At 40.9% G+C, this 12,729-nt stretch overlaps 1 protein-coding gene across 1 annotated transcript in view; it reads left to right on the top strand.

The window, feature by feature from the left end:
* Positions 1-12,729, top strand: part of adck1 (aarF domain containing kinase 1) — an 83,340-nt gene that overhangs the window by 52,589 nt on the left and 18,022 nt on the right. Inside the window, exons 8-9 of the mRNA XM_074692521.1 lie at positions 4,762-4,911; positions 7,118-7,315. Coding sequence (XP_074548622.1) covers positions 4,762-4,911; positions 7,118-7,315 — 348 coding nt within the window. The remainder of the gene's footprint in view (positions 1-4,761; positions 4,912-7,117; positions 7,316-12,729) is intronic.

The following is a 12,729-nucleotide window of genomic DNA, read 5'->3' on the forward strand; positions in this document are numbered from 1 at the left end:
TTCAAAGGAGAAAAGTGTTACTTATTAAAAAGAAATACGCTGGAGTGCGTATACAAAACAATTACTAACTAATGTCCAGTGATTCCTGGTTGGTGAGACAGTATTTATCCCTCAGTTTCAGCTGGTTGTGTCATGTGTTTATGAAACTATTGTTCCCAATGACTCTCATGGGTCTGGTCCAGATGCACCAACCTTTGGATGATCACAAACCAGCCAAATTGTTTTCCACTGGTTTTTGTGATGCGGTTACCTTCTTAGCTCATTTTGATTAGCTGCTCCTTTTTACTTAGCTCAAAGGTGGCTGCTCAAAGTTTTAAGTACTTTGCTGGTTGTTTTATTCTCTTTGACACATTTAATGAATGAATGAATGAATGAATGAATGAATGACTTTATTCCGTTCATGTAGATAACAAGTTAAACAGTGAGTAATACAAATAAATGGTAATTAGAAAAAAAATGAAAACAGAACAAGACAATCATGGATTTAGTTCCTCAGTTTACATGAGCAAAAAGGAGTAGGAAGAAGTATCAACTTGTTTAATCCTACCCCTTTGAAATATGTTACATTAAATTATAACACTGTCTATTGTTTACAAACATTTCTTAAACATGTACAATGGAAATACAACATGTCAGGTATACAGAAAAATGCACTCATACAAATGTATTCTTTACAAGTATAGTTACCATTGCCTGAAAAAAAAAAGTTTTGAAAACAAACTAACACCTTGTGATAATTATTCACTAACGTAGTGAAGAGGGTGTGCACATGATGTCCCAGCAAGCGGAAGTCTCTGCGGTTACGCCCACTGAGTGGCAGACAGAGGGAGATGAGTGGCAGCGTTGGCTTAAATACCGTCTAAACTCTAAAACAAAATCAAAAATGGGGAAGAGCTGTTGCTCGATTAATTGAACTAACAGGTTTGAAAAGCAACCAGAGCTATCTTTTGACGGGCTACTGAAAGGCAAAGAGAAGAGAAACTGATGGATTTCTGCAATTTTCAGAAACAATCCAGGCAACTATAGCTGGATTTGCGATTACCATTTTTGTGTCAGTTAATATGACTTTATGCTGTATTTTTGGGTTAAATTATTTCTCAAATTACAAAACCTGGAGCATTTTTTATTCATCATATTTTTCATAACTGAATCATTTTTGTCTTTGTGTGATTATGAACGTTTTGTTCGACATGATTGGTAAACTTAACTCAAACTGAGGCTAACCCAGTTTTCTAAATGGGGGAGAACTACAGCACGAGCAGCTGTAGCTGTGTTGTATATAGTATTTGATATTAACTATACTTAATTACCGTCGCAGAGACTAAACATTCATTAATAATACAGTCTATGTTAAATACCAAACATCTACCAAAAGTACAAATAGATAATATGTGTATACACTTGGATAAATACACTGTATACTGTAAATTGAATCATGTAGAGGCTTTTGAAGCTTTCAGGCTTTACATTGTGTGATTTCCTGGCGCTGAAATCAGGTACAAATAAATGTCAGGATATGATTTCTGTCCACATGTCGATGTTCGTGGATCCCTGGTTCTTTGGTAGCTTTAACACATTAATGTCGAGACCAACTCTCCATAATTTTATGTCATATTCCACATTTTAACTGGTCTCGTCGTGTTTACTGCTGCACTCCACAATGCTAAGTGGGGCTTGTTTTGCCACTCAGTCCGACTGAAGTGGGCAGGATGTAAATGCATACCCTCTATTTTAGGAACTAGTCAGTTAAATTGTCTGTAGTTTAAAGCAAGATGTCCCATCCAGCAGCGCAGTGGTGCCACTGTTTTTTTTTAATTATCTCTGGGTCAAAAGGAACATGTAATTACAGAAATGAATGCTCATTACAGATTATTTAAAACTGAGTAAATGTGAAATTGTCTTTGAAACATGCTAAGGCTAAAAAAACTTCATTAAATAGAGAGAGGAGATCACAGTGTTTGCTCCATGCACTTATCTTTTGATTAAGAGTCCTGGATTATCTCCCAAAGTAGACTCTGTGTTTATCGCTTTATGTGACTTAACACATGGCATTTAACAGTGACATAATGATTATTTGGTACTTCTTTCTTTTGTGCTCTAGGTCATCGGAGCTCAGTTTAGAGATTTTCTGTTCATATTTTCCAGAAACTTTATTTTTTGCCTCAATTATATGACTAAGGTCTGACACATTATTGCCATTTAGACTTGACCCTTCATAATAGCAACTGTGAAGCTTTCAGTTGTATGTGAGAGTTGTTATCATTGTTCAGGTGCTTTGCTAAAGGTAGAGTAAGGACAGAGTGATGCTGCCTCATGCAGGTGAGTCCTGAAGCTTATCAAGTCACAAACGTCTCTCAGCTCTTCAGTCTGAAGCTCATTGTTGTTAGAAAATGCAGCAGCAGCACTATATTCTGGACATTGTGGTATCTGTGTGGGGCTTGATGAGGTTATAACCCTGTCAAAAAAATAATCTGATGACGCAGAGTAATGGCTTTTTAATAAAATGGGTTTGAGCTCTGTTGAAGGAAACACATTTTTGCAAAGCTCTGACATTACAAGATAGTTTCATCACTCTGAAATGAACTCTTGTAGGATCACACTCAACCCATGGTACACTGGTAATTTCATTTTGTTTCAGCACTGCGTCACTAAGTCCACAGCCCAGATATTCTTAAACATACAGTTTGTAACATCACAGCCAAACTTGAGTAAGTCGTGGTGTAAATGAGCAAACTTTGAAATAATGAGAATGTGCAGGTGAAATGTTGGAGCACATTTATTCGTCTTCCAGACAGACACTCTGGTTTCCTGCCTCCAGGCGTCATGCTAGCTCAAACTTGGGATGCATGGGTCGCTGGTCTACAAAATGTAAACAAACACTGTGCCACGTCATCTTAGATAACATGTCACCTGAAGATAAATTTGACCCTCAAATGAAAGAGAAACAACAGTCCATGGCGTGATAGGAAGCAGAGGCAGCTCAGACATCCAGTGCAGCAGACAGAAACGAGATGCTGTGGGTCAAACGGTGAAATTAGTAGCAGTGTTTCTCACTTCTGATTGTGCGAGCTGCACTTTCTCTCTAGGGAAAATCTCAGGAGCTCTAATTAACAGCCATTAGTGTCTGCCAATTCCTCTCGGAGATAATTTGTTGCCTGTTTTCTTTCTAAATAGATGTGTGTGTGTGTGTTTATGTCTGTACTCTGTTCTACGTAGCTGAATGCTTCAGGATTTACTGTTGTGTTGGAACCTGGTGCAAAAAAGCAGCACAGCACTGAGGTTATTTCCTTGAATATGGTGGTTTGGTATCTTGATGACTCGCTGTGCGTCATGGTGGAGGCGTAATATCAGGGGTGAGAGGAGACCCAGCAGTTCACAGCAATCTTAGTGCCATTTCACGTTTTTCCAACATCTGTTTGCACAGACTAGTTGAACTTGAAGTGGTCGGACGTCAGCCAGTCTGAATGAAAAAAAGTGCACAACCGTCACTCTCAGAGTTATCACAGACAGTCAGCGTGGTAGTTGGTGACTGCTTTTTCTGTACTCTGACTCTGAAAGCAGCAGGTATCTGTTTCATTTGCTGCTTTTAAACTGAGGGAGCTTTCAGAGAGCTTTTTGCTTGTTTGCACGATGAATTTCATTTTAAAGGTCCCATATTTTGCTCCTTTTCTGCAGTTTAATATGGATCAATGATGTCTTCATGACATGGTAGTCACATGTTTTGGTCCAAAAAGCCAATAAATCAAGCACAGCAACATTGTTTCCAGGCTCTCATAGCCCCTCTGTTCAGAACGCTCTGATTTGGTGGGCGTGACCTTCATATGTCAATAAGCAATCGCTGATACTGCCCCACTCTTCCACGTCACTGAGAGCAGCGCCACGAGCTCTGAGTGCGCAATGTTTAGAAAACAGCGAAACTTGTTTACTGTAACATTACAGGCTAAAACAACAGGCTAACCGCAGCTAAAGTTAGCATCCTGAAGCTAACACAGAGTCAGGGGGGGCAGTGAGGAAAAGCTCTTACATCTGCTCCACAGCACACAGCATTTAAAATACTCACATTTCCAGGGTCCGAGGTTTGTTGGTGGATGGTTGGTAATGCGCCTGGATTCAGGACCAGTCTATTCGCTAGCCCTCTGTTGTACTGTCCAAAGTTGGAAAAACCGTTAACCGTGAAGTGACTAGCACACACATGCACAGTTTTACTGAGTGTAGCTGACACATTTCCTTGATAAATGAACTCTAGCCACTTAGTCTTGTCTTCTTCCAAGAAGCTTGTGCATGGAACTTTGTGGCTGTTTGCAGCCAAAAACAAAGCAGTGATGGCATTGATGGCTGCTGGAGCAGCAGCGGGGGAGAGGATTGGGCGGGGAGGAGGTTCAGGGGTATCTGCTCTGGTGGACCAATCAGATCAGACTTGCTCCTGATTGGTAAAAAAAGGGAATCGTTGACATCGGCAAATCCCCAAAATCCAAAGATCTCATTTTAGGTCAGGATTTTACGTTCACAAGCACTACTAAGTACAGGTTTTGTCATTAAATATCACATTTTGTGGGCTGGGAGGAAAGCCAAAGACCCACAAATTTCACTGAAAGATTTGATAAAGTGATTTTTGCATAATATGGGACCTTAAAGTTAGAGTCATTTTCAGACAACTGTGCATAAAACTTCCACAAACAAGAACAACTTAAAATTTCTGCACCAGCTGATTGATTTCTTATCCTGTTGTGATTTACACTCCTCTGTTTGTTTTTCCAACAGATCTCAGAGAACCTGGGTAAGATGTACAGCGAAATGATCTTCGTCCACGGCTTCGTTCACTGTGACCCGCATCCAGGGAACGTGTTGGTCTGCAAGTGCCCCAAGAGCAAGAAGACGGAGATTGTCCTGCTCGATCATGGCCTCTATCAGGTGGAAAATCTCCAGGCGGCGCTAATATAAAGAAAACACCATTTGTTCTAATATTGCAGTCCATTTTTCATGTTGCAGGCTGAGGCCTTGAGTAAATAGGTAGAGCAGCAAACAGTCAAGACGCACATAAAAAATGAAGGCCGCACACACTTCCACACGCGCTTTCACACACACTTTTAGTGCAGCTACGGGGGGATAAAAGCTTTTTGATAAACAACTCATTTGATGTTGTTTTTAGCAGAGTGCAACATGCTCGCTCTGGATTGGTACATCACTGCCTTAATCATACAGACCCATACACACACACTCTAATGCTTCACACACACACACACACACAGACCCATGCGTTTTTGATTGTTAACACACAGGTTCCTACAAACATGCACACAGGCCTGTCGTGGTCTGAGTATTCATGGAGGGGAATTATCCCTCCACAACGGCACCAATTTACTCCTAATGACCTTTGATTCCAGCTGTCATTTAGGAAAATAATGTTAATCTACTCCTTGTACACACACACACACACACACACACACACACACACACACACACACACACACACACACACACACACACACACACACACACACACACACACACACACACACAGAGTCCAATGTTAATGTAAATTGTGTTTGTGCCTAAAGTACATCAGGGGTTCAGAGAGCGGTAAAGGGCGTTTAGTCGAGGACCGAATGGGTTCAAAGTCAGAACTCTAATAACAAATACAGCAAATTAGCTTGTTTTATTACTGCACAGCTTATCACTGTTTACATGCAGATAGATGATGAAGCTGTATTCCAGGTTTGAAATCTTGGACTGAGCAGTGGTCTTGATTCTGTGTGTGAAACAGTTGTTTTCCAGGATAGTGATTTTAGCAGGCTTCAGAGTATGCAGGAAAGAGCCGTTAGTATGGAGAGCAAGAGCAGAAACAATCTGTTTTATTACGTTAGTTATACACAGAAGAGTTGATAACAAACAAATCAAAAAACATACATGTAAACAGAAGTGCTCCAAGTGCGCCTCTGAAGGATTTCATGCATTCAGGGTTTCAGGCAGAGTCATATTGTTGAGCAGAGTTTCATTGCTTTATGGCTAAAATACACCAGATGCGTCTGCAGTACGTCTCCGTTCCGTCACGGCAAACGGATCAAATAGGTTTCATTTAAATAAATGTGTCAACTTACACAGGATCCATTCTGTTGCAGCACATCTGCGTGGCTGCTCCGTCATGTTGCAGCTAGTATACAGCCATCCTATTTTTGATGGACACAGAGTTGTGACACGTAAATTCAGTGTAGGAAAGATTGAGAGAGACAGGAAGTCGTGACCAGAAACTACCTAAAAATACCCAGTGACTTTCAAAATACAACAAACTGTGTCAAAATCAGTTCATATTAAGCTTGACTACAATAACAAATGGACATGATTAGTGGAGCCAGACCAGGAGTCAACAGGTTTAAAATTTTACAGCCCAACGTGAATGAAGAGAGACTTATCAATGGAGAGGGAAGCGTGGGAACTCCTCAGTCTGTGATTCCAGCTGTCTGTCAGTCATGCACTGCAGACGTATCTGGTGTATTTCAGGCATTATACTCTCTACTGCTCACCTCAGGTGTTTGTATCAGGCGTTTTTAGTGCTGTATTTGTTGTTGTATAGCTGTAGTAATGTTAGAGAAAAGCCTCCATTACTGAGCATTCCTCCACCTGATACATGCTCAACCCAGGCAAACTGAGCAGTACTTTCAGTCCTAAAGTTGTCTGTCAGAAAACCTCTGGCTGTAAGATACATGGGTACAATTCACAGTTGAAATGCCCTGAAATTATCTAGAAAATATTCAGTGTTTACTTATGAAAGGAGCCTCGAGAAGTAACGTTTTGTCAAATCTCAGTTATTTTCACAAGATTTTAAAACAGCAGTGAGCAAATAAGTAGCCAAAGCCGGAGTCTGTGTCATCGCTTAGTTGTAAGTGTTTATTCCACGGTCCAAAAACAGATTAAAAGGTAAAAATCAGCTGTAACATGTTAAAGCTTTTATGATCTGGTTCTTTGTCTAAAAAGTATACACGATGGGAGTCATTTGAATATTTGAGTTATTTGACAGAAACACAAAGAATTGTTCACAGCTGAACATGATTTATGATTACAGTAGATCAATTCTGTACTAAAGACACCAAATCATCCTCTCTTCTCCTGTCCTCTTCAGGTCCTGCAGCCAGACTTCAGGTTGGACTACTGCAGGCTGTGGCAGGCTCTGATAAATGGAGACATGTCCGGTGTGGAGCGCTACAGCCGCAGACTGGGAGCTGGAGATCTGTACCCACTGTTCGCCTGTGTGCTCACCGCCCGATCCTGGACTGCTGTCAACGCTGGCATCAGTTCTGTGCCTGTCACACACTCTGAGGTATTGGCTCCCTCACACAAACATGTAAAGTATCTATGACAATCACAAACTGACGTATGGATGGGAAAAACATAGTGATGGGTCAACAGCAGGGCTCTTTGCTACAGAGATATGATCAGTTGAGTTAAAAAAAAGATTTAAAGATAAAACTTTAAATCCAGGTTACTCCAGCAGAGCCTGAGTAAAGCAGAAGTCTGTAGTGGGCTGATGTTTACAGCTGCATGGATCCATACTGAAGTGCTTCAGCTCCATCAGACACGCATGAGATGACGACTGAAACAATGGGAGGAGATCCATGCGGGGCTGACTGGGTGTTTGAGCAGAAATGAAGTAGATGTTTCAGGAATGCTCCAAATACAAATAACACTCTGACAGAGAGTGGCCCAGGACTCAGCATTGTGTTTTATATTATAATACAGATAATTCATGATGGCTGTGGTTCAGTTTTTGGGCACGTAAAGGCAGCTTTATTTGTCGAGCACATTTCACATTTCAAGAGAGGCAATTCAAAGTGCTATACAGAGTGAAATACAATGAAACACAATCAAAGACAGATTTAGAGTGAGAAAGAGCAATAAAACAACCCAGTGGGTTGAAAAAGCAGCAGTTGAAGATTTAAAATTCACTCAAAGTAGACAAAGTGCAAAGTTAAAGTCTGTCAGCTTTCAGAGGGCGTAATCATCAGAGTATAAAAGAAGTACTTTTGGCTCATATTCAAAGCTGGTTAGAGTAAGTCTAAAATCATATGGAAGAGCATCCCTAGTCTGTGGATGTGGTCTCTGTGTCGTCACTCATTTGTTTCCGATACAGAGTTTTGAATCCGATTCAAAACTGGGGGCATAATGTAAGTGCTGAACTCTTTCAGTTTTGTATGAGTTAGGATGAGGTCAAGAGGCGAGTGATCTATGATATTAAGGGGTTATATAAAAAATGCCCCTGTACACTATGTGCTGATAGAGAAATGAGCTTTTTGATCAAAAATGTTTCTTGAACTAGTCTGTAAACATGTTTTGTCTTGTTGTGTGTGTGGTTTCAAGTGTTTCTGCAGCCAGCCTCAAGTGGAATCTTAAAGAACTGCAGTTTTTAGCACTTCAGCGTAGGGCTGGGAAATTAATCGAAAACAACTGAAACCAACATTTAGAGCTTCTAACCACCTTAAAACTGCCATGCCGGTTATTTTGGTTTTCCTTTGTTAGTCTCTTTCCACTAATTTCACTACTAAACCTAAAACACACTACTGGTTGTGTAGTTACACTGCAGGCAGCCAGGTGTTACAAAGTGTGAAGGCTGCCAGAAAACCACCAGAAGAAGAAGTTGCCACACACAGTACGTTAACATGCAGATTAAGAAATCAAACTATTAGCTTAGCACGAAATCAGACTATTAAGATGCATGTAAACAGCTTAATCAGACTGAGAATGGACTGAGGGTAGCTTGGACACACATTGGCTACAATAACGTTGACGTCTGCTAAAATGCAGTTAAACTATTTGTTTCACCTGCAAGAAATACAATTCTTTATTTTCTCCTTTTTTAGTTAACTTATTTTTATTTCACAAAACATTTTCTTCTAGCTGTTCATTGTTTGGACAGATAACCGCAAATAATTCTCATGTACTTGTTCATTTAGTTACTTGTTTCAAAATAAACAAATATTTACATAAATAAACTGAGTCCAGAGTGGGATAAAGGTGCATTAACCGAAATTGAGGTAGAAGGTCTAGTTTATTGTGATTTTAATTTCTGCCATTATTGCCCAGCCCTACTTCAGCATAGGTTTCATATTTTTAAACAGGTGGTTGTTGCATTCTTCATCTAAGAGCAATCTGTTGCAATGTTTATTCAGTATTTTGACGTGGGGTTGTATGAGTTACATAGCTCTAGCAACCGTATTAGCAACAGTGGATGCAGCTTTGAAAGATATTGCTGGGAGAAACAGCACAAAAGCTGGGTTGCAGTTCCTGAATCTATGACGTGATTTTGCTCAACCAAAGCTCTCATCTCCTTTGAAGAGACACTCTACTTAGAATTCATCAGTGACAGACTCTAGACAGAAGACTCAGTGAGTCTTGAAAAGATTTATACAGACTTGATTGAGGAGAAATGAGATTAACAATGCAGAGCAGAGCAGAAGAGCACAGAGCAATGCCAAGTCAATTCTATCTATATGTCTCCTGTTGGAGTAGTATATATAACTCCAAAGATGATGCTAAAGCTCGAGATGGGTTTGTTTTTCTTGTATGGTGCAAAACTTTACTTTGTGGAGAAGACAGAGTCTGAAAGAATATGTAAATATGGACAATACCAGGGAAATAGACCTTGATTCTTAAAGCAACCCTGCTTAACTTTTCACTCAGCAAAAGGAGGAGACCCTGTTCTCGAAGGGGCCTGCTGGTCTGAGGCATAACCTTGCAAAAACCAGTGTTTCTTTACCCCGAGAATACAGAAAGTCCATCACAACCAGGACTCTACTTTTTCTTCAGAAAACTAGGTTGTTTTTTTTTCAGCCATGCTTCTGCCGACACTAAAGTAAACTGTAGCCTACAGTTCTACTGTTTCATTTAATAGATGCTTTTGTCCAAAGTAACCTAAATTACAAGCAAGAAAAGGAAAAGGAAAAGGAAAACCTAGTTAGTGCAACAACAGTGCTACAAGTTATTTTGCTGCAGGTACTGCTGTTAAGTACAAGGTTTTTTTGGTAATGTATAATAATCTAGCCAACAAACCACACTAAATTTCTGCAACAATATACTTCAACCTTCAACAACATTCAGTAATTAGTGATGAAAATTCACTAAGAGCTGGGTCAGAGACCTTCTGACTCCTTCTACCCCTGAGGACAAATAGGAGAAGGCTCAGATTAAGTGCCCAAGTGTGTCCTTAACAGATGAGTCTTCAGACATCTCTTAAAAGTAGAAAGGGACTCTGCAGATCGTATAGAGTTTGGTAATTCATTCCACCATTTGAGAACAACAAAGGAGAAGAGTCTGGCTAGAGATTTGGAGTTGCACTGGGCTGGAAGCACCAGGCGTCTTTTACAAGCAGAGGTCGAGGAGTGTAGACCTGGATGAGGGTCCCAGGTAGGCAGGAGCTGTTCTTGTCAATTTTTTTTAAGCCAGAAGAAGAGCTTTGAGTTTACCTACCTCCAGCAGAGATATCAGACATCAAAACAACTTAATTATAATACTCGCTCCTCATGCAGATGATCTTTGCTTTTCATGGACACGTAGAGATAAAGCTTTCATTACCAGTCTGTTTCATAACCAGTTCAAACTCCTTTCAGGAGCTTTAAAGTTTCCTTAACAGCTGATTCCATAATCAATCATATACCACTGTCGGACGGAAAATTAGCACCAAACTGAAGTTTTACTGGGAGTTTGTAGGTTTTTCTTCAAGAAAAAAACTGATTTTAGAATCTATTAGCATAAAAATCCTGGTCTGTGTGTGTTTGTATGTGTCCCATTAACCACAGGGGTTCCACAATGCCATCTGTGCTGGAGAGAGAGTTTATTTATACCTCAGTTATGCAACATTTTGAAGCTGGCAAAAGTACTACAAAACAGTCTGCTACAGTGTGCCACCCCCTCACACATGACGGCCAGTACAAGACCAAGCTTGGCAAGGATCTGGACATGAAAAACTCCCTCTGTCTGTTTTGGTATGTAGGAAAATGACTCTTCAGTTTTGTAGGGGCTTGTTTCAGTATTTTGAATGTTCAAGTATTTACGGTGCATGGGACTTAATATGACTTTTGGGATCGTACAGGGGTCAGATTAAAAAGAAAAGAGAGAAAAACAGTAAGGCTGCTCGTTCTCACAATGAAAGGATCAACCCAGGACATGTTGGTGTCATGAATGTGTGTGGAGCCTGGATCATTAACTGTGAAGTGTGTTGTTTCATCCATATTACCTGCGCAGAGCTTAACATGCTCTTGCTCTCACTGTTTACATTCTGCCCCGGCCCACGCGGCACAGGCTTCTGATGTCATCCAGTCCATCACGATCTGGGAAGTGCTGAATGAGCCATATGGTGAGGGGGACAGTGAGGGCTTTATACACAGCATCACAGGATACATCAACTTCTGCGTGGACAATGTTTCTGGCACTCGAGCTCGGACTGTAACCTGTTTCCTCAGCGATAAGCTCACAGATCAGCAGGGAAATCAAGGCCGTCCTGAGTCTGAGAGGAAGAGATGCTTCAGGTCAGAGGACAGAGAGAGGCAGAAACTTTTTTCAAGAGAGTTTCAGAGTTAGATCAAGACCATTAACTGAAGACCAAAATCCCATTAGAGCATATTTAAACCTCCATACACAGATCCAGTAACAGCATAAGGAGGGCTGCTATGAGCCAACAGCTTGCGGCATTCAGGTACAATCAACTTTTGTGTCAGGAAGCAGCACTGCTTTCTCAACACAATAATGGTTCCTTAATATCTCTCTGGTATAATATCGTTGATCTTGTCCTCTTGTCCTACTGCCTATGACTCAGCAGATGTTTTTCTGTGCCCTGGGAAGACTCTGTGGAGGAAGCATATGAAAAGAAAGCGCTTGAACGTGCAGATTTGGCTGCAGAGGCTGAAAGTTTGGGCTCCCCCAGTGAAAGTGGGATGTTGAGGGTTCTCAGCATGATTGAATATCTTGTTATGTGGAGAAGTCAGATGAGAAGTAATCCAACTTGGGGGGTGAGGACAAAGGGAGACCTTTCATATCACCCTAACCAGCTTTCTGCCCTGCCTCTACCTTCCTTCTCCTCTTTTTTCTAAACTCTTTTTGTCTCTCCTCATGGGCATGGGAGAGGTAGGTCTAAACTGACAAAACATCAGTGAATAAAGGCACGAAGTTGATCAACCCCAGTGATGAGCTTTCCTCATCTGTCCTTATGTCTGGACTGTGGTGTAAGTGTTGCCAACCTTTTTGAGGAAGAGTAACGTTTGTATCTTTGAGTGTCAAGGCCATCAAAAGCTCTCTGATGCGCTTGGAGGGGGGTTTGAGGATGGTTATTGTTCACCCATCAGCTCACTGAAACATGTCAGCGTCTTTTACCTGAGCTGTGAACTAAGGCTTCACATAGAATACATTCCAACTGGTATTTCTGACCACACATTTTTGGAAACTGGTTTGAGTACTGTTCATCACCAGGTTTTACGTTTTAACCTGAAGCTTGTTTGTGTGTTTCTTTTGAAGCATCAATCTAGACAACAGTCATGCTCCTGTGTGAGAATGTGTGGAGGTGAGGTGTACTGTTCTCCTCTGTCTGCCACTTTACAGATGACAGCACTCCCATCAATCTGGGCCATCTGTCATTTGCATTCCCTGTTTCCACACACACACACACACACACACACACACACACACACACACACACACACACACACACACACACACACACACACACACACACACACACACACACAC

Source organism: Halichoeres trimaculatus, unplaced genomic scaffold, assembly GCF_033239565.1.
Source record: "Halichoeres trimaculatus isolate MK-OKI-2021-1 unplaced genomic scaffold, fHalTri1.1 fHalTri1_scaffold_17, whole genome shotgun sequence".
NCBI classification, from domain to species: domain Eukaryota; kingdom Metazoa; phylum Chordata; class Actinopteri; order Labriformes; family Labridae; genus Halichoeres; species Halichoeres trimaculatus.